We start from the raw sequence: 22,272 nt of genomic DNA, 5'->3' as shown, positions 1-22,272 counted from the left end.
CAACATCCTCTGCTCCAGCAAACCACCCAGAAGCAATTTACACAAAGAAGAACAGAAAGCACTCACCAACCTGAGGAAAGACAACAACATAATCATTCTCCCAGCAGACAAAGGTAATGCCACTGTTGTGATGAACACATTGGACTACCAAGCAAAACTATCAAATCTACTCCAAGACCCTACCTACCAACCTATAAAAACAGATCCCACCACCTATCTGGAAAAAACCACCAAATCCAAAATAAAAGCCTCTCCTATCAGTGAAGAAATCCAGCTAAGAATCATCCCCAGAGAAAAATCATCCAGATGCCCCAAACTCTACGGTCTCCCCAAGATACACAAAGAAGGAACACCACTCAGACCAATAGTCAGCTCCATAGGCTCACCTCTACAAAATCTCGCTAAATTTCTCGCTAAGCAACTTCAGCCCTATGCAGAATCTATCGCTTCACACGTTACAAACTCCTTCCAGTTCATAGAAACAATAAAGAAGCAAAACCTACATCCCGATGACCTACTTGTGAGCTTCGATGTTGTATCTCTCTTCACACAAGTGCCCATTAATGAAGCCTTGACAGCCATTCAAAACAAATACAATCCCCCCGAATACATCCTGGACCTGACCAACCACTGCCTAACCAACACGTACTTCATCCACAATGGACAAAGATACAAACAGATAGAAGGAGCACCTATGGGATCACCCCTCTCACCGGTCATCGCAAATCTGTACATGGAACACTTTGAAACCAATGCTTTAGACAAGTCAGAACACAAACCCAAACTTTGGCTCAGATATGTTGACGACACCTTTGTAATTTGGCCACACGGGAAAGAAAAACTAGATAGCTTCCTCACACATCTCAACAGCCTACACCCCAAAATACAATTCACTATGGAAATAGAAGCCAACAACCAACTTCCCTTCCTTGACGTCCTAATCTACAAAAAACCTGATGGCTCCCTAGGACACACTATCTACCGGAAAAAAACACACACCAACCGCTACTTACATGCACAATCACACCACCACCCTGCACAAATAAACTCCGTAGCCAAGACTCTCATCTCCAGAACCAAACGCCTGGCTGACAAAGACCACTTGACAACTGAGTTACAGAATCTCTCAAATGTGTTAATCGCCAACGGATACCAGCAAAACAGGGTTACGAAACTAATCCAAAAAGAAACACCCCCCAAAAACCAAGACACAGAAGAAAACAATGGCATGGCCCTCCTTCCTTATATCAAGGGCACTACAGATAAAATTAGCAAAATCCTCCATAAACACAATATCAAAACAGCCTTTTGCACCAACCAAAAAATAGCCAATATCCTCAGAAACCCCAAAGATAAAATCCAGTTAGAAAACCAAGGGGTCTATGAAATACCCTGCAAAGTCTGCCCAGCCACGTACATTGGACAAACAAACAGACGAATAAATGCACGTATCGCAGAACACAAGAATGCCGTCAAAAAAGAAGAAAAAACTTCCTCTCTTTACCAACACATGAAAGAAACAGGACACGAAATTAATTTTGCAGATTCCAAATTGCTCTTTAACATGGAACATCACCACAAGAGAATAATCATGGAAGCCATCGAGATAGAGAAACACCCTCACAACATGAACAAGCGTGACGACACGTCCCGCCTGCCAGACATCTGGAAATTAGCCCTCCCCACAAAAACCGACACCAGAACCAGAGGCACACAGAAGGCCATCTCCAATCAACCACACCAGACCCAAACCCAGACCCTCTCCACAGATAAATTACAGACACCATCCAGTAGCCAAACCATAGTGGCACCTCCGGATGCTGCACCCCCCTGCAATCCCTACACAGATCTGGCTGGCACAGGGCACAAAACCACAGCTCGCCCCTATACACGAAGCCAAGCCAGAGCACAACTAAGTGCAGTACAGCCATCTTCTCAGAAAAACTCTTCACAAGCTCAAGAGGTCAAGACACGAAAGCTTTAGCAACTAATTCACACCTAATGACCCTCCTAAATGGTACTCAGAATATCACTCAAGAAATCTCTCAAGATATCCCTCAAGTAATTAATGAACAAAAGAAGAAAAGGCACACTAACCTGGGAACTTCCTCTCTGCCCAGAACGTTGGAGGCTATACACCACACCCCCTCAACAGTATTTATAGGAACTCAAACACTGAGATCCTGCTCTGTTCTAGTAACAAGAAGCCGAAAGCACCAGCCTGAAGATGACGAGTGAGACCTCGTCGAAACGTCGCCTAGACACCCCAACTCTTACACGGGAAGACACCCGAAGACACCAAAACCTGCATTCCTGTACCCGTGAAAATCTACGAAAGCATATATATATATATATACACACCCCGTATTTTTCGCCCCATAGGACGCACCGCCCTATAGGACGCACCTAGGTTTTTGGGGGGGAAATAAAGAAAAAAAAATTATTTTCCCCCCCGCCCCCATGAGGCTGGTGCAGGAGAAGCCCGAGCTTCCCCAGCCCCCAGAACAGCCTGCTATCCGCAAGCCTAGGGAGCCTCGCCGGTCTCCCCAGGATTGCGGACAGCTGTGCGAAGCCTGGGCACGCTAAAGAGTGCGCCCGAGGCTTCGGAATGCAGAGCTGCGCGGACCCCGGGAGGGCAGGTAGCTCTGCGCGACCTTCCGGAGGCCGGCGCGGCTTCGAGCCGGGCTCCGGAGGGTTGCGCAGAGCTTCCTGAAGCCTGGAGAGTGACAGCCTCTCACTCTCCAGGCTTCAGCGAAAGCCTGTATTCGCCCCATAGGACGCACCCACATTTCCCCTTCATTTTTGGAGGGGGAAAAGTGCGTCCTATAGGGCGAAAAATACGGTATATGGCCCAGCATCTCACATAAAAGATGTGCAGTGTAAAGCGCACAGTGGTGTGGATCCTTCGTGCCATTTGCATGCACCTGCAGGAACATGGAAGCCACTGCCCAACCCTTCCCACACGTGGCCAACGGTGGTTGTGTGGGTCTCTTCCACCTAACTCTTACACTCTCTCAGCTGAGGCTAGAAATAATTGTGCTATAGATCCCATCCATGCGGATGTATCAACCGGACAGATATCAAAGCTGTGTTAGATATCACCTGAGGGAAACAGCTCTGAGAGAGCTGCTGGTGTGTGGAAAGGGGGGCTTACTTACATACCAATGCGTGTGGGCAGCGTGTGGGCACAGTGCGAGTGGTGCAGCGCCTTCTCAGAGTGTGGTAAGTGCTTGCCTGTCTTCTGAGGGCTCTGACAGGGTCAGATGATAGTGTAACTCAAACTATTTTGAAGGTTTGTTTTCCCTCTCCCAGGCTTAGCTTGTTGCTCCACTGCTAGTGGAGTTTGGATCTGGTGTAATTTATGCCAGCTTGCTTTGTGGCAGCTTCTTGTGTATACGATTGCTCCCTGGGTCACTGAGATTGAGAAATCCACCCTCCATGTTCAGTAACTCTCTATTCCCCCCCCTTTTTTTTTTTGGTTTAGAATCTAGGCATTAAAAAACATGGGTTACTAGCTAATTTGCTTTTTTGCAAAGCTTTCTAAAAATTCAGATTGGCCACTGCAGGAGGCAGGAAGCTGAACTGGATCTATCAAGGGCCCAGATCCGCACAGTGAACCTCACGAGTGTATCTTCTTATGCCTAGGTTTTTTGTAACATGGAGACTGCAGGAGGAGGCTGGACAGTCATACAACACCGAGAAGATGGAAGCCTAGATTTCCAAAAAAGCTGGAAAGAATACAAGATGGTAAGCTGGGGGGAGTTACTTACAGGAATTCTATCCCTAGAATCCATGGGGATATTGCTATAAAATCATTATTATTTTGAAGCGGACACTGTGTTAAGAACTTGTGCTGGGAATGTGGCCTTTAAACAGGAAAGCCAGAAGAACCATGTGACTCAAGTCTCATATAGCCATCTAAAGACCCCTTTCTTGATTTGATTTAACATGAATCATACTTCTTAGAGCTTCTCTGCTCAGAAACTCCCCATGCCTCGCAGATTTTGGGATGTATCTGTTGCCTTTGTCTATGCTTTCCATTCCTCACCCCAAGAGGATGTGTCACATTCAGCATGAATAATAAAAGTAACCTTGGGTGAGCTCCAAACTCCCTTGTGAACAAGGGGAAAGGACTTCTGCTCAAGAATGGGAGCTTCTCATGTACTGAGGGAGATTTGTCTCTGAAAGGAAACACGGGGAAATGACTAGTATTTTAAAGGAGAAAGCTGGTTTGGATCACAGTCACTGTTCTGAGGAAAACTACTATACTAGATATTTTGCCCTAGATCAGGCTTTCCCAAACTTGGGTCTCCAGCTGTTTCTGGACTACAACTCCCATCATCCCTAGCTAGCAGAACCAGTGGTCAGGGATGGTGGGAATTGTAGTCCAAAAACAGCTGGAGACCCAAGTTTGGGAAAACCTGCCCTAGATTATTCATTTACAAATTATGTATTAAATTTGTATTAAATTTGAGGTGGGGGAACAACAGATGTTAGGGCTGTGGAGAGACTCATTGCTGGGATGCCCTCAGATGGAGGTGCTGTTTGAACTTGTGTCACCACATAAGTGTTCTTGTCCAAGTGGGTAGTAACTGCAGCCCATTGAATGTTCCAGTCCAACCTGAAGGGAGAAGACCCATAAGCAGTTCACATTCATGGGAAGAGTATATGTTGAAGGCAAGAGTTCAGGGTCAAGGTAGAACCATGGACAGCTCCAAGAGCAGCTCAGGCTGTAGACAGACTGACAGGAGCAGGCTCAAATGTTGCTTCAGCACCAGGCACTCCTAGACTGAGACTAAAATGGGGCTGTTGCTCAGTCCAGCTGGCTTCCTCTGCCTCTGGTAGGTAAATGCACTTGGTCTGCTTTAGCAGCCATTGGCTCCACTATCACTGATGAGACTGAGGCTATGGTGTGGTTTCTCAGAATGAATCATCAGACTCTGAGGACATCTGCATTCCTTCTGCTAGCTGTGCAATAGTGGCATGAAGGGAAGTAGGTTTGTCTGGATTCAGTGCTGAAAGTGTTTTCCCCTTCCATTTAAGGACGGGCAGACCCGCCTAAGTCCGTTCTATGTCAGTTTCACTGGTGTTCTCAGTTATAGATCTGATACGTCCTATTTTTTTCAGGCTTTCCAAAATTAACAGAAACAAAGTTCACATGTAAATTGTATGAACTTTGAATTCATTTACCCATACAATATGCATTTTCAATACATTCCTTTTCATCCTAACATACACATTTTGTGTGCTTACTAATGTTTTTAAAATGTGCACCTTTTGAGACCACTATTGCAGAGCAAAATCCAAAGAAGTGGATAATCCAACTAATAGTTGTGTTCTACTGGGCAAGAAAACTCAGAAATGCTGAATTGAGTTGGTCTTCTTCTTCTTTTTTAAGGACACAATGAATTTCTACACCACCGTTATTTATATTCAGTCACCTCCTCTGAACTCCTGTTCTGAAGTCAGTAGATGGTGGCAGCTAACACTGACTTGGGCTTTTCTGTTCTGCATTTACCGTAATCCCAGAGATAAAGGGACAACTATTTAAATAGTTGGGTTTTTTGTTCCATTACGAAAGTATTTGTATATTGCCATTTGTATACTATAACATCAGGGTGGTGTACAAAAATAATTCACAATATATCAGTACAAAACAATCATTAAAATGACTGACCTGGGGGGTGGATTAAACAACTGCATAGGCTGTCAGCATTATTTTAAAAAGAGAGAGAGAGATGCCTGAAAGTCAAAACTGATGATGCTTGCTAAACCTCTGCTGGAAGATTGTTCCACAGCATGGGGCTACTGTCACTAAATGCCCAAATGTAATTGAAGCCTGTTGGGTTTCTGGAACACAAGGAACAACTTGACAGCACTTCTCCACATGATCTTGTGACAAATGAAATTAGCTGTCCTTGTGTCCTCCAGAGGGTAGGGTATAGAGAAGTTTCAAGACTTTCTGAAGGATGCCAGGGTACACCACAAGGCTAAAACTAGAAAACATCATGTCAAGCAACTTATTAAATTAGGAAGAAATTGTTCCTGATTAAATATTTTCCTCTTTTTTTCAAATGAGGTGTTGACTACATTTTTAAAAGCTTTGTGTTTTCAGAGTTAGTCATGCCTGCTTCACTGTTTCCATTCTGCTCTCACTACTAATGATTTTTTTTTTTAATGGGAAAAACACTTTTACATGCATTTGTCAAACAAAAAACATTTGGCTTAGTTTGAAGGGTATGTTTTTGATCAAAATAAATATTCTGCATTTTTAAACTACTCATGCTATTGATTTTACGGTTCTTTGTTAATTTAAATACAGCTACTTTAGATTATTTCAGTTCCTTGTTTCTGGTATGTGGCATACTTAACCAGGATAAGGATGTGCATTATATTCAGATGAGTTCCGAATCATAGCAGGGTTACTTTGGTGGGATTGAGGATTTCTAGAGGTGAAGGCAGATCTCTGTGAGGTGGTATGAGTTGATCAGGGATCCCTGAAACCCCTTGTGGTGCCTCAGCAATCTAGACTTTAAAGGGGGGAAATGCTGCAAACAGGCATCTTCTGAAAGCAAAATTAAATGCCTATAAGCCTACAATATACAAGAAAGGCCAGGGTGGAATATGAGAAATTGGAGAGTAGAGGCCAGGTATGTACCACTGCTTGACCAAACTGTCTGCAGCTGGGTGAAAGGAGAAGGTTGAGTGGTATGGATGGACAAGATCAGAAGAAACTTGCTGTGCCAAAAATCATGTAACCAGAAGCTGAGACACTTCCGCCCCATGCAGTTCAGCAAACCTATTAGATAAAACCACAAGCCACCACATACATTCTTGTTTAATTAATTTATAGTCATTTCTCAGCTACTGAACAAAAAGCTGATTACACTTTCTTTGCCTGAGCTTGTGGTAAAAAGAATCCGCTATCCTCCCTTTGTGAATGTTACTGGATAACATCTGTTTGAGGAATTGTGTTGACGTGTGGCTATATATCTGCTTGGTTCGGCTGAGTACAGCATTTCTAGGGATGCTGTAATAAATGCTACCCATGTATTATTCAAATAATACCCATATGGCAGCCTTCCCTAGTCAGAAAGGACAAGGAGAGTTCAGCTCTAGCAAAAAGAGTTGTTTCATAACACATAGCGCTTGGCTGCATTGTATATAAATTCTGTTGGGGAAATTATAGCTGCCTTCAGAAGATTTGCTCATGCAATGCAGAAGGGTGTACCACTTAGCCTTGACCCAGACATCACATATCCCTGCTTCGCCATACCACACAAACATCTAAAGTGCAGAACCCTGAAATATCAGGTTCCCAGATGTGTGGATGCAAAGGAAAAATGGAAGTTGGGTGAAGCAAAAATCTACTAACACTCACCATCCAAACAGGAGAGGGAAAACTGCAAAAGAAGGCCTTCCTCCCCTATTCCAGGCAGCCTATCCAGGAGGATACTATGACTGATGGCGTCAAAAGCCTTCAAGAGAATCAGCAGTGTTGAACTCTCTCACCCCTCTCTCGGCAAAAGTAATCTCACAGGGTGACTAAGGCAGTTTCAGTTCCAAAATCAGGCCTAAAGCCCCACTGAAATGGATCTGGAAAATCCTATTTCATTCCAGAGAACCTGGAGCTAGTTAATGACCATTCACTGAAACACAAAATAGGAGGTCAAAGCACGAAGGATTCCCAATCAGCCTCCTACCGAAGTATCAGCCCAGGCATAGAAGAAGGAGGAGGAGGAGGAGGAGGAGGAGGAGGAGGAGAAGGAGAAGAAGAGTTTAGATTTGATATCCCGCTTTATCACTACCCTAGGGAGTCTCAAAGTGGCTAACATTCTCCTTTCCTTTCCTCTCCCACAACAAACACTCTGTGAGGTGAGTGGGGCTGAGAGACTTCAGAGAAGTGTGACTGGCCCAAGGTCACCCAGCAGCTGCATGTGGAGGAGTGGAGATGCGAAACCAGTTTACCAGATTACATGTCTACTGCTCTTAACCACTACACCACACTGGCTCTCCCATCATCCCTGACCACTGGTCCTCTTAGCTAGGGATCATGGGAGTTGTAGGCCAAAAACATCTGGAGGGCCAAGTTTACCTATGCCTTTACTAGCCAGGCTCAACCCTACTTCATTTCTAAGATAAAATGTGATTGGGTTACTTCAAATGGGATTGCGGCAAGAGGAAACCCCTGCTCTGGTTCTCAAACAAGTCTCTGCTCTCCTCATGCCTCATCTTCCTGGGTGAGAGTAGAGAAAAACCATGGCTGCTTTGTGGTTGTCTGAGATTTGGCTCAGGTGGGTGAACTAGAAGACAGCCATTGGTTTTTCTGCAGGCACATGGAGGAAGCATGAGGATGCACACCATTCATAGCCAAAGTATGGAATTTATTACTAGAAGATATAGTGATGGCTGTGAAGGAAATGGGCTGCTTAAAAAGAAACAGAAATATTGTATATAGTTTGGTTGGGGAATCAAGGAGTTAATTTGCTATCTCTCTCAGGTAAGCCTCTCAGGAGGTTTTAGGAAATAATGAGGTAAGGTGTGGATTCTGGGTGGGCCAGTCTACAAACGGGATTCAGACAAAAGTGCACTTCTTTGATGTTTGTGTCTGTTTGTAGTTTGGGATATGCAAAGGTATATTTAGCCAGCTACTTGCAATGATTGTCAGACTGGCACGGATCTCTAGAACAATAAATCATGTAGGTGTTGGAAGATGACAAGCCAGAGGGAGCTGCAAACTGCCAATAAGGTTTCTAGGACTTTTATCTTTAAGGCCTTAACTCTCAGCTGTTGGGATGAGTTCAACCTACTTTTGTTTTCTGTACTTTGCTCCTCTGTGGGATTGATTGTGTCTATTATAAAACTAATGAATCTTAAGCATCAGGGCCCCTGATCCCAGAGGGGGCCCAAAAGTGACCTTAGCCAACATTGCTTTAAAAAATAATAATGGGTCTAGTAGACGTGATATGAGTCACACAACTCAAATTGATCAATTTTGTGTTACTCAAAGTTTGAGAGTCAGTAGCACAGGTGTTGTAAAGGTTTGGTAATCTGTCACGGAACAACCCCGTTGTAGAAGATAACAGTGGTTACACAGACCTCTTTGCTGGTTACAAAGGGGCCCCCATGACCATTCAAGATTCAGACCCCCAAAATATAGGTCCACCACTGATTGTGTGCATGTAACTATTCATATGTGAAAACATTTTATCCTAAGAACAACCTTTCTATTTATCCTTTTCATTAGCTTTTAAACTTGGTTCATGAAACCTTCTGGTCTCTATTATTTTAACCACCCACCCTTAACAACCAAACCCCACAGTAGAGGTGTTCTTGGGGGAGTTTGTAGCTTTTTGGTGCAGGCAGCCTGGTGAAACGAAGACTTTGACATTGTGGTAGCGAAACATTAATCATAAGGGACGGCAAACAGAGAGGAACACTCTGGTTGGCCTGATCTCCCGTCCTCTGTTTAACCAAAGTGTGGATGGGGGTATTATGACAGATGTCCACAACCTGAATGACTTTAAAAGGGCACTGGACAAATTCACGGGGTTATCAATGGTTGCTAGCTTTGATTGCTATTCTTACAATTTTGACTTTGTTGTTGATTCCCCCTCGCAAAACGTTATACATACAGTGGTACAGTGGTACCTTGGGTTACAGACACTTCAGGTTACAGATGCTTCAGGTTACAGATTCCGCTAACCCAGAAATAGTCCTTGGGGGTAAGATCTTTGCTTCAGAACGAGAACAGAAATCGTGCTCCGGTGGCACGGCGGCAGCAGGAGGCCCCATTAGCTAAGTGGTGCTTCAGGTTAAGAACAGTTTCAGGTTAAGAATGGACCTCCGGAACGAATTAATTACTTAACCCGAGGTACCACTGTATTGTTTATGGTGTGTGTGTGGTTTTTTGTTACTGCCTTGTGAGAAATATCTAAAAAGTGGAGTATGCATCAAAAAAAAGAAATCGTGCACAGTAATAAAATTATTGCCAGAAATGTTCAAAGACTGCTGCGTATTCCCATGTAAAGCTTGAGAATCTCCCTGATTATTCTTTATAGTCCCTGGAAAGGCATGCTTGCTGATATTGGGGGGAGGGGGGCTTACCTGACATATTAACTGCTTCCTTCAGTGCGCTATCTGACAAGAGATGAACCCATAGGCTATACTGTCTGTGTCTGGTTTCAATTTGGAGGGATTGCCTACAAAAAACGCCAAAGCTTCCTATGAACATTTTCAGACAAAATAAACAACGCAAGAGAGAAAATGGTTTAATGACGCTGAAGGAACACGATTCAAATAGGATACCCTTATGAAATTTGCCAAAAGTAATAAATCCCTTTTGCACCATCCATGGGATTTTCCCCTGCCCCCTTGTTAACATCGAGTCTGCAAATTCTGAGTGCCTCTATTAAGAGTCATGCAAGAGCCTTGCAGTCGCTTTCAAAACTCACACAGACTCCCTGACCCTTTTTGTTATTTCAGCTCCGCTAATTGCAGCACAATTAACGGGTAATGTAGATTGGCCTTTGGTGGTTCTTGCTAAGTAGCTAAAACATTATAAAATGTCATTTGTCTCCAGTTCCCTTTGTTATATAGCCTCTGATCAGAACGTCATTGAAGTAACATTTTAACAATTGACTGTTGTTATTGGACACAACTGGTTTAATGTAGCCATATCAGTTCGCACCAACACAAATGGTGGTCTTTATACTGCGGGCTCATCACATTTGCCCTGTGATGTCCAGGCATGGGTCTGAGAGGTTTTAGGTTTTTCCTTCTACTTCCCCCAGGAAAACCTGCTGTTTTCTGCTGAATCGGAACAAACGTCAGTCAGGTTTTCTGTGGATTGACATTTGTTCCAATTCAGCAGTAAACTGTGGGTTTTCCCAGGCAACAATGAAAACAGGATAAAAGAAAAACCGCCCAGACTTGTGCCTGGAAATCACGGGGGGGGGGGGTGGAAGAAACCATGGGACAAAGGAAAGTAGGCTTCTTATGCCTAGCACGCTGGGCAGAGCCAAGGAAAACATCCTCCCCTCTGCAATAAGGAGAGCCGAGTGATGCATTATGTCCTTAGACCCATCAGGGCGCAAAGCCCTCTAAAGTGACGTCCAACAGAGCTGTCCAGGTTCATGTCTTTTCTTCTAGTGCATTCAGCACCAATGTTTGCTGCTTTGCCACTTCAGCTACACAACCATGCAGACAATGCCAATGGCTCTATGGGAAACTCCAGGTGTCCTAAGGGATAAAGGCATCCCACTTAAATGACAGTCTGCCATTTTAAAACATGCCACAAGGGCAATTAGCTGTGTCCCAAATCAATGTTGCCTTTGCTTGCCAGGTTGTTTATTTTATTTCACGGTCAGCAGGAACTTAAATATTGCCAGTTTGATTGTGCATGCATGCACATGTGTGTGAGTGTAGAGGGCTGCTGGATGTCCCAACCAGGCCAAAATCATGAATAAAAACAACATTATATTGTAATTTCAAGAGCCTTATCAAGTGGGCATAAATATGTGGTTTAATTATAACAGGCATTTCTAGATATGGTAATCCTTTGGGCCTGCCATTATGTTTTGGTAGTAGTGGTGCTGTTTTTATTTTATGACACTTTTCTACATAGATGTTCCTAATGTGGCTCACAACAAAAGTGTAGAACCTATCGGTTTGGAAAACACATGCTGTCTTCTTTCTGTTTTTCAAAAGGTCTTTCCTTTTCAATATCATCTATTAGTAGACAGCTATTTTAGCAGCTGGGACACAGGTGGTGCTGTGGGTTAAACCACAGAGTCTAGGGCTTGCAGATCAGAAGGTTGGCGGTTCAAATCCCTGCGACGGGGTGAGCTCCCATTGCTTGGTCCCTGCTCCTGCTAACCTAGCAGTTCAAAAGCACGCAGTAAAGGTAAAGGTACCCCTGCCCGGTACCTATTTATCTACTTGCACTTAGGGGTGCTTTCAAACTGCTAGGTGGGCAGGAGCTGGGATCGAACGACGGGAGCTCACCCCACCGTGGGGATTCGAACCGCCGACCTTGCAATCAGCAAGTCCTAGGCACTGAGGTTTTACCCACAGCGCCACCCGCGTCCCACTCAGTGCAAGTAGATAAATAGGTACCACTCCAGTGGGAAGGTAAACAGCGTTTCCATGTGCTGCTCTGGTTCACCAGAAAGTGGCTTAGTCATGCTGGCCACATGACCCAGGAGCTGTACGCCGGCTCCCTCGACCAGTAAAATGAGATGAGCGCCACAACCCCAGAGTCATCTGCGACTGGACCTAACAGTCAGGGGTCCCTTTACCTTTATTTTAGCAGCTAATGCTGTCCATCTCACCCATTCTCTCCTGGGAATTTTTTACCATCCTTTTTTGCATTTTCTAGACAACATGAGTTGCATTCAAACTAGTATTATTATTCCTTTAATTTTATAATAAATTCATTTTAAAATCCTAGAACAATTAATAGCATTAAAGCCATAAAACCAACTCTTTAATAAAATTTCACATGCAAAGGAAGGTATACTGTGCACTCGTTCCATGAGTACAATAATTTATGCCTGTGCAATGGGATTTCCACTCCTCCTGCCACTGCAGATGCCCTGTATCCTTCTCAAATTTGATCCAGAGGGTTGGGGAGAATTCCAGAGCAAATTTAGGGGGTACAGGAAAAGGAGGGAGTGGAAGTTCCATTGCACAAGCAGAAATCTTTGCGCTAACAGAACGGGTTGCCTAGCACTACATAGGATACAACCCAGAAATATAATTAATAATTACTAACGTAGTATAGCAAAGTAATTAATAAAGTAGAGTATAAATGTTCTCTGCAGCAGAAGCAAATGCAAGGTCTATCAAAATCAATTGGAAAATTAGAGTATCATGGCTACCTTATGACTAACTTTGTCTGGATCCAACCTGATATATTTTAATTCTTTTGCAAAGAGTACATCTGATCCGGCCTAAAGCTTGCCATGTTTTAATAAATGAGGAGTTGGGAAAAATAAGTAGTAACTCTATGCCTCAAACATGAGGAAACTTTCATAGCAATCTCATGTCATCATAGTCAACAAACAGCGGCAAAAATAATAGTTGTCAATGAAAATACGAGCTCGTATTTCCAAATTGCATCTGACAACTTCAATAATATTGTGGGTATTAGTCAAGTTTTATCACAACTATGAAAGTTGGTTTCCCTTCAAGTGACAGTTGCTATAGTTTAAGTATTAAAGAAATGTAAGCAAAGACCAATAAATTGAATATTATCTCTTTTTTTCTAGGGCTTTGGTAGTCCTTCTGGTGAATATTGGCTGGGGAATGAGTTTATCTTTGCAATAACCACTAGTCAAAGACACTATTCTCTAAGAATTGAACTAATGGATTGGGAAGGAAGCCGAGCATATTCACAATACGATAGATTTTACATAGGAAATGAAAAGCAGAATTACAGGTGAGTCCAGATGTTTTTGTCACTGTGTGCATGCAATGAATTAGAAACTCACTAACCAAACATATACAATTGGAAGGTTTTAGTAGATGGAATATGAGAAAATATATGAAGCTCGTTTACATGAATCAGACTATTCTGTATTGTCTACACTGACTGCCTAGGTACAAACTTATACTTGTTGACATATAAGATATCCATATACTATGGACATGTAAATATAAAGTGGTCATGTTTGACAAGGCACCCCCATTCTGCTGGTATAACGTTCTAGAGATATTTCCCACAACTACCTACGTTTACTTCAAAGTATGTCTCATGTTCAGTGGTGTTTACCCCCAGGTAGGTTTGCAGATCGTGTTCTTGCTAATAAAGAGTTAACTCAAACTTGCACAGTGTGATTTACTGCTGGCTTGCTCCTGACAGTAGGTGTGCAAACGGTTGTACCCTAAAAGAACTTAAGTGCTGGAATCAGCACTCTGAATTATAACGACTTTTCTTTTCTTTTCTTTTCTTTTCTTTCATTCACTGGATATATTGTTGCACCTAAATCATGTCACTGAGTCAATTCCTTGGCTCAAAATATGAATCTTGGGACTCATAATGCTCACCTCATTTTTTTATTTTTATTTTTTTAAGTTCAGAGTCTTTCTCTGGCTTGGATTGTAATCTGAACCAGAGAAGAACTCCTCCACACCACAAATCTTTCCACCATTCACCTATCTGGCAGCTGATTTTCTGGCACTTGCAGGGAGGCAATGAAAGAAGGAGGTGTCTCTGCCCCCCCACTCCCCCTGGTGTATAGATCATTATTATGACAGTGACACAGATGCTAACAGACTGGGAAAGGTAATTTACCCAGGGACCTGCATTTCTGGGAGCTTCCTGTACCTGGTTGCTGCCATGACATTGTTCCCAGTGCCAGGGAAAAGTGGTGAAGGGTGTGTCAGAGATACAACTGTCCTTGCCTCTAGCGTTGGGGGGAGAAGAATAGAGTTGAGAGCTGATATTACCTTATTGCACATCCAGTTCCATCATCTGCAGTGCAACAAGGTTCAATTTGGTTTATAATCGGGTTTAGAAATCACCAAACTATCGAATTTTGACTTACCGTAATTTTATGCATATTTTGAAAATACTGGGGGAAAATAATAGTGGTAGAGTGTTGTTTTTTAAGCCATACAAGAAAATTCTGCTTACATCAGTTAAAACCCCAAAGATTAACATTTCCCAAGGTAGAAATAAGAGACTAGCTAGTGATCTAATAGCTGATGTTAAGCTGCACAGTTCTTTCTCTAGCCAAGCTCAGTTTCTTATCTGTTGGAGCCAAGATCCAACAGTGATAGGGGAATCTCATGGACTTGATATACTGGTGCTTGTCTCCTTATTGCCCAGCTTGTCTAGTTTAATTTCAAAGTCTGTAAACTCACAAAATCTTATGGATAACTTTCTATTAACGCAAATAAAGGCAAAAGCACCCTGTCTCTCAGCACCTGAATATAGCCTTATCTAGCCAAAGTCAGGCTACTTTCATTTTTCTAATGTTTCTTTATATGATAATTTCCATATTTTTTGTGATCTTTCACACTCTGTAAAAGCCACTTCTGGAAAAGTAGCATCATCTAGTTTAGCAATTATCTCCATGTTATTTGCGGCCAGAAAAAAATCCATTTGTTATCCTGTTAATCTGGAAAATCACAGGAGTTTTCAGTTGTAATTCCACATGATGAAATATGGGCCAGTGTTCCGGCATACTGTTCTTCCCTCCACATCAACCCAAAAGCCACAGTACCATAAGGCAATAGGTAATGCAGTGTGAAAGGAACATTAAAATCCAGAATAGAAGTGCTAGCTTTGTAATCAGGAAAAGTAGAGCAATGTCTGAATGCACCCTTAGTCTCAGATTTTAGTCTCAGTTCCTGGCAGTGCTTCCCCACCCTGGCACCTCTAATAATAATAATAATAATAATAATAATAATAATAATAATTTATTTTTATTTATACCCTGCCCATCTGGCTGGGTTTCCCCAGCCACTCTCGGCGGCTTCCAACAGAATATTAAAATACAATAATCTATTAAACATTAAAAGCTTCCTTAATCAGGGCTGCCTTCAGATGTCTTCTAAAAGTCTGGTAGTTGTTTTTCTCTTTGACATCTGGTGGGAGGGCGTTCCACAGTGTGGGTGCCGCTACCGAGAAGGCCCTCTGCCTGGTTCCCTGTAACTTAGCTTCTCACATCGAGGGAACCGCCAGAAAGCCCTCGGCACTGGACCTCAGTTTCCAGGCAGAAAGATAGGGGTGGAGACACTCCTTAAGGTATACTGGACCGAGGCCGTTTAGGGCTTTAAAGGTCAGCACCAGTTTGTGGGCTGGTGCTCCCCTGTCCTGCTTTCTGCCTTTACTTACTTCTGAGAATCCCCAAACAAACGTTTCAAGTCAAAATGCAAGCTGGCCAGCATGTGTGTGTCTACTCTTTAGATCTATGGTTGCACCTATCTCCTAGCCACGAGGGTGGGGGCAGTTCATCTTTCTCTTTCTTCCATCTGTCTCCTGTGTAGCGACAGTGGGCTTTAAGGTTTCCAGCCAGGCTTCTACCATTGCACATGTGTGCATTTGCACGAGGGCCCTTCCGAGCTGCCATAGCCATCTGCCTGAATCTAAGAGAATGAGGGAGGTGGGGGCACATTTATTTGACCTAGACCAGAACCAGGGGGGACTCCCAAACCAGCTAGGGAGGCAACTTGTTGTAGTTTTTAGCACCTCTGTGGGCAGTGAACGCAGCTGTTGTCAAACCAGTAAGGAAAGGTAAAAGGTAAAGCACCCCTGGATGGTTAAATCCAGTCAAAGGTGACTATGGGGTTGCGGCACTCATCTTGCTTTCAGACAGCTTTCCAGGTCATGTGGCTAGCATGACTAAACCGCTTCTGGCACAACAGACTGCTGTAATGGAAGCCAGAGTGCACAGAAACACCATTTGCCTTCCTGTCACAGTGGTACCTATGTATCTATCAGTGGCGTAGTGTGGGGGGTGCAGGGGGGGCCGGCCGCACCGGGCGCAACATCTGGGGGGTAGGGTTAGGGGGCGCAAATCCACGGGTTAGGGGGTGCAAATTACTTGCCTTGCCCCGGGTGCTGACAACCCACGCTACACCACTGGTATCTATTTTCACTGGCATGCTTTCGAACTGCTAGGTTGGTAGGAGCTGGGACAGAGCAATGGGAGCTCACATCATCATGGGGATTTGAACCGCCGACCTTCTGATTGGCAAGACCAAGAGGTTCAGTGGTTTGGACCACAGCACCACCCACATCCCTAATGTCAAACCAGTATCTGTTCAGGGCTGCCCCGAGTCACCTGGTGACTTATTGTAACATGTTGAGTTATGGTACCTGTTTTTCTTGGGGGGGAAACACCGGTTCTTGGCATCTTGAGTTAAAATGATCAGGTCACAGGTGAAAATTATAATTATCTGACATTCTGCGAAGACGCAGGCTGGTCAGAGTAGTTAGAACTAACCCTATGTGTCTATTTATATTGTGCCATCATGATACTTTACAAAGTAGCATAAGTCATACAGCAAGAGCTTTGTCCTTTACAGCTAACAGTCTAAATCACTGCTAAAATAATGAGGCGTGTTACCAATATGCAAATCTCTTCATCTTGGGAGATTTAAGCTTGGCCAATGTCCCCCCCCCCAGTGTTGATTTTTTTAACCAAAGAATGTTGATCATCAAGGCATTAGTGTAGGAACTTGTTACAGCCTCGTGAGTAAAAAGTCTCACTTCCCTTGCCAAATCTAGGATGGCTACAGAAGTTGGCTGTGGAACTGAGGAGGGAGCTAAATCTTAAGGCTGGATGCCAAACAGCTGGCCAACCTACCACAGAGCAGAGCGTGTCTGTGCCTTTGATGGCGCAACTTTCATTGGTTCGCATTGTGCATAGCAAGCCCAAGAAGTGCCTACTGAGCAAAAATCCACTGTTGCTTTCTTTTCGCATTGCTAGTTGCCGGTTGCATCTACTCTGAATATCCCCCACGGGAAACAGACTCCTTTCAGCCAAGCAAATGATCTTTCTTGCTGATGAAACTATTAACAGCAACAATGATCCTGCACCCAATATTTCCTGTTAGCAAGAAAACACAGAGGAAGGATGCACTGCATTTTTAACTTCCAAATACTATCATTTCCATCAGCAATAATAAGAACCAGCAAAGAAACTGGTTTCCAAGTTGGCCTGGGCATTAGTTCAAGGAAACCTAAAATATAAAACAGAAAACAACGTGAAGGAGTGGGAGGGGGGAAGCCTTGGGAGGTGGAAGAAGCGCTTTGTTTGCATTCAGCACAATAATGCCTTATCAAAGGACAAATAACACTGCTCCAACATTTCCTTGCAATCACTGATGTAAGGATTCGGAGGCTATGGAGTGATATATTATGCCTGAGAAAATATGGAAAATCATTTTTCATGCGGCTCTACAAAACACTATAGAAAGTTTTGATTCAGCCTGGATCATTCCCAATTGGTGACTTCAGACATGTTCTGCTTATTCTCCTAACTGTTTGTATTTCCTTCTTTCTACTACTTTTTATTAGCCTAAAGGATCTCTGATTTGAAAGCAGTAATGCTGAACACATGTACATTAAAAAAATATCCTCTCTTTTCAGAACCATACAGCTGCGCGCGCGCGCTCTCTCTCTCTCTCTCTCTCTCTCTCATATATATATATATATATATATATATATATATATATATATATATATATATATATATATATTCTGAGAAGGCAGGATAAAATACATCCCAGATGGGTATAAAAAAGTGCGAAGGAGCTTAGAGTATTGGCTGATAATAAGTGGCATTTACTAATCAATGCTGAATGATGACCTAATTCCTGAATCTGAACGCAGCTCATCTGATTTATATGTTCTTTAATATTACTTTCTGGCAGTATTTGCATGCAGAAATGATTAAACGGGCTATCTCCAAGTATCCTTTTAGACCACAGGGTAACTCTATTCAAGTAAGGGCCGTTTAGATACACATTTTAAATAATGGCGAAATATTCATATTTACATTCCAGGGGCCAAATTAATCTCTTTCTATATCTATATGAGGAAATAAAGAGAGTTAAACAGAAGACTTTGTAATCATGGGGAATGCACATTTGTTTCTGGCATGCCTTGCATATACTTTATGAGCTTTCATGTGTGTTTGTTTCAAATTAGAATATTTGGCTGAAACAAATTTTCACATTAGCATTCCCATTCATCAGATGTATTTGATTTAAATAGTATACACCAGAACATAAACTTCTCTCTGATTTTGCAAGCAAATTTCAGATGGGAATTTACTAAATAATGTGGCTGGGAGAAAATATGGAGGGGGGCAATGGCAAGAAGTAGTGTGATGGGAATTAATGAAACAGCCAAACAACGTGTTGCACTGAACATGGGGATAGCATCCTGCCATTACACTCTCCACTCTCAAATATAATGTGGGGGACATTTCACCCATGCCATGAGATTGCCTTGTTGTGCTTTCCCCTGCCTCCAGCAGCATCAACAGCCAATAATGGTAACAGAGCTAGGGAAGTACATAATATTATGATATCACAATGGGAAGGATGTACTCCAGAACAGCCTAGGTGGGTTGGAACACCCAATTTTCTCCTTCTCTGGTTACAGAACCTCCAAGTTCACATCAAATCAATCCTAACCCAAATGAGCTCGTTCAAGCCATATTGTATGACTGTAGAACACAACACATAATAAGATTTTAGCAGATGTGCTTTCTGTACATACAGTGGTGCCCCGCAAGACGAATGCCTCGCAAGACGGAAAACCCGCTAGACGAAAGGGTTTTCCGTTTTTGAGCTGCTGCGCAAGACGGTTTTCCTTGTGGGCTTGCTTTGCAAGACGAAAATGTCTTGCGAGTGTTCTGATTTTTTTCCGCTCCCCCCTTTTTCTAAGCCGCTAAGCTGCTAATAGCCTTTTAGCCGCTAATCCGCTAAGCCTTTAATAGCCGCTAAACCGCTAATAGCGCTAATCCGCTAAGCCGCTAATAGGGTTGCTTCACAAGACGAAAAAACCGCTAGACAAAGAGACTCGCGGAACGGATTAATTTTGTCTTGCGAGGCACCACTGTATTTTGCAAATGTTCTCAACATGGAAATTTATTCCCGCATTCAACAGGCCGCCATGACTTCTCAGGAATGACTTGAAATATACCCAAACGTGTAGTGATTTAATCTAGTGCCCATTAGCAAGAGGCCCATTTTGGAACAACGCCAAAGTGCTTTATCAGTTGAGTGACCAAAGTCCGAAGTGGCACTGTGTGAGCTATCTCTGAGAATTAGCAAACGTTAAGAGAAACGTTGTTTGGCTAACTGAAAGCTGAGGCTATTGTTCTCGTAAGGTTTGTAAACTCACAGTTGTAGCTTAATCCAATCAAATCCCAGTCCATGCCATATGTTGACAGCTAGACAGGACACATCCATTCATCATCCATCAATTTCCACCCTTCACCCGCCCTGTGTTTTTTTAAAAAGAGGAAAAAAATGAAAGCTGTCGTCAATTATCACTAGGCATTTGCAGTAGGTGTGAGCCAAATGCTTAAAAAAAATTACAGTTTTTTTTGTTATGTTTTGTTTCTTGGCTAAAGCTTGCCTCCCCATGATCTGTCTGCCTCCACCCTACGCTCCTCAGTTGCACAGAAAATCCTCCTCAAGGTACATGTTCAAATATATAAAAGGATGTCACATAGAGGAGGGAGAAAGGTTGTTTTCTGCTGCTCCAGAGAAGCGGACACGGAGCAATGGATCCAAACTACAAGAAAGAAGATTCCACCTAAACATTAAGGAAGAACTTCCTGACAGTAAGAGCTGTTCGACAGTGGAATTTTCTGCCAAGGAGTGTGGTGGAGTCTCCTACTTTGGAGGTCTTTAAGCAGAGGCTTGACAACCATATGTCAGGAGTGCTCTGATGGTGTTTCCTGCTTGGCAGGGGGTTGGACTCGATGGCCCTTGTGGTCTCTTCCAACTCTATGATTCTATGATTCTATGATTCTACACGGGGGGGGGGAGCCTGGGAGAAGGGGTGTGGCCTAGAGAGAGTGCTAGGAAGGGCCGATTCAGAAACTTGGTGCATTGCTTGCTGTAGATGTCCTATCACTGATCTACCACAACTCAACAGATGATCATGTCCTGTTGATGCTCTAGTTCAGCCTTTCTCAACCTGTGGGTCCCCAGATGTTGTTGAACTACAACTCCCATCACCCCTAGCTAGCAAGGCCAGAGCTCAGGGATGATGGGAGTTGTAGTCCAACAACATCTGAGGACCCACAGGTTAAGAACCGCTCCTCTAGTTCAAGACTCCTGCTCTCCTTTCTCATGCTTCTTAATCTTCCTTCTGGACTTCGACAGCCATTCCAACAGATGAGACCTTCAAATAGAGGACTGTCTTTGGTAATGCAGGCCACCCGCGGACATGGTGAGGCAGGAGATTCCACAAACAAGCAATTACATGAGACTTTTATCTGTATGGAAAACTAAGACCTGCCAAATACCTGATTGCATTAAATCTCCCTGACAATCTGCTGCAAACCGAACCATGCATAAAGCAAACTCATTATTGAGTAATCTTTATTAGTCCGTTTAGCAGTAATAACAAGCCCCATGTACCTAATTCCTGATTCTATTTAAAGAGACAGAGTCATAATTCTGAACTGCAGATTTTTTTTTTATAAGGCCATGACTCTGATTTTTAAAAGAAGAAAAAAAGTGTTCAGGGTTCAGGGTTCAGTCTGAACCCTCCTGGCCTGGTCAGTATGGCACCAGCTAACAACTTAAAGTATAAATAGATGACAGTGAGTGAACCTTTCACTCATATCTGACTCTAGAAGCCACAAATGACGCCATGGGAGTAGAAATATGTTTAACAGGCTGTTTGTGTTTTTCAAACTGGGGTCTTAGTGGCACATAATTCATCTTGGCACTTCTTGAAATCCACATTATGTCCTTAGAAAGCAAATCAAGGATTCCAAGGCAACATTTATTTATTTCAAATTTCTGTAAACATTTCCAGGAATACCCTTTCCAGTTCTTGATTTTTCTGCACTGATTACCTACACTTAGAAATTAGCTGCTTGTTAAAGAACTTTCGTGCCCTGAATTATAGAATGCCAAACTGTGTTTATATGAACACCCTATAACCCAGTTGTGACATCACTATAGTTGGGCTGTTGAAGACAGGCTTTGCAGCCGCTTGCATAATCTGATTCCCTCACTCATTTCCCAGTATGAGTAACCCATAGCTAATCCACAAGCCAGAAACAGAACCCAAGATCAAACTGTGCCTTCCATTTCTGATTTGGAGACAAACAATGGTTTTAAAAAACCATAGGTTCCATGCGTAGAAAAACACAGCAATCTATGGTTTGTTCAAACCAGGGAGTCAGTGGGAGAATTAGAATATACAGGTATAAAACATGACAGCCAAACCTCATTGTTTGGGCATCATGTCTGTGCTTGGTGTATGTTTCAAACCACACACATTCCTTAGGCATTTCTGTATCTCCGACCAACTCATGGGTTCTACACAACCCCCCTTGGCCCAACATTAGCATTACAAGGCAAGCACTAGTGTGGCAACCTCTTGTTTTCCATATAATAAGGGATGGGGAAGATATTAGGCTCATTTCATCTTTAATGCGAACCTACTTAATCACATTTCCTGAAGCTAGTGAACTGGAACACAACTACTGTATCCTTTGAAATTCATGTTTCAGATCCTTAGCCTGAGCACAACTGTCCTGTCTGAATTAAGTGTCAATTTGT

At 43.0% G+C, this 22,272-nt stretch overlaps 1 protein-coding gene across 1 annotated transcript in view; it reads left to right on the top strand.

Annotated features, from left to right (window-relative positions):
• Window positions 1-22,272, top strand: part of ANGPT1 (angiopoietin 1) — a 145,129-nt gene that overhangs the window by 104,352 nt on the left and 18,505 nt on the right. Inside the window, exons 6-7 of the mRNA XM_081204802.1 lie at window positions 3,646-3,747; window positions 13,272-13,441. Of these exons, the coding sequence (XP_081060928.1) occupies window positions 3,646-3,747; window positions 13,272-13,441 (272 nt within the window). The remainder of the gene's footprint in view (window positions 1-3,645; window positions 3,748-13,271; window positions 13,442-22,272) is intronic.

The sequence above is a fragment of the Podarcis bocagei genome (assembly GCF_964188305.1).
Source record: "Podarcis bocagei genome assembly, chromosome: 8".
Classification (NCBI taxonomy): domain Eukaryota; kingdom Metazoa; phylum Chordata; class Lepidosauria; order Squamata; family Lacertidae; genus Podarcis; species Podarcis bocagei.
This window is presented reverse-complemented; position numbering and strand designations above follow the sequence as displayed.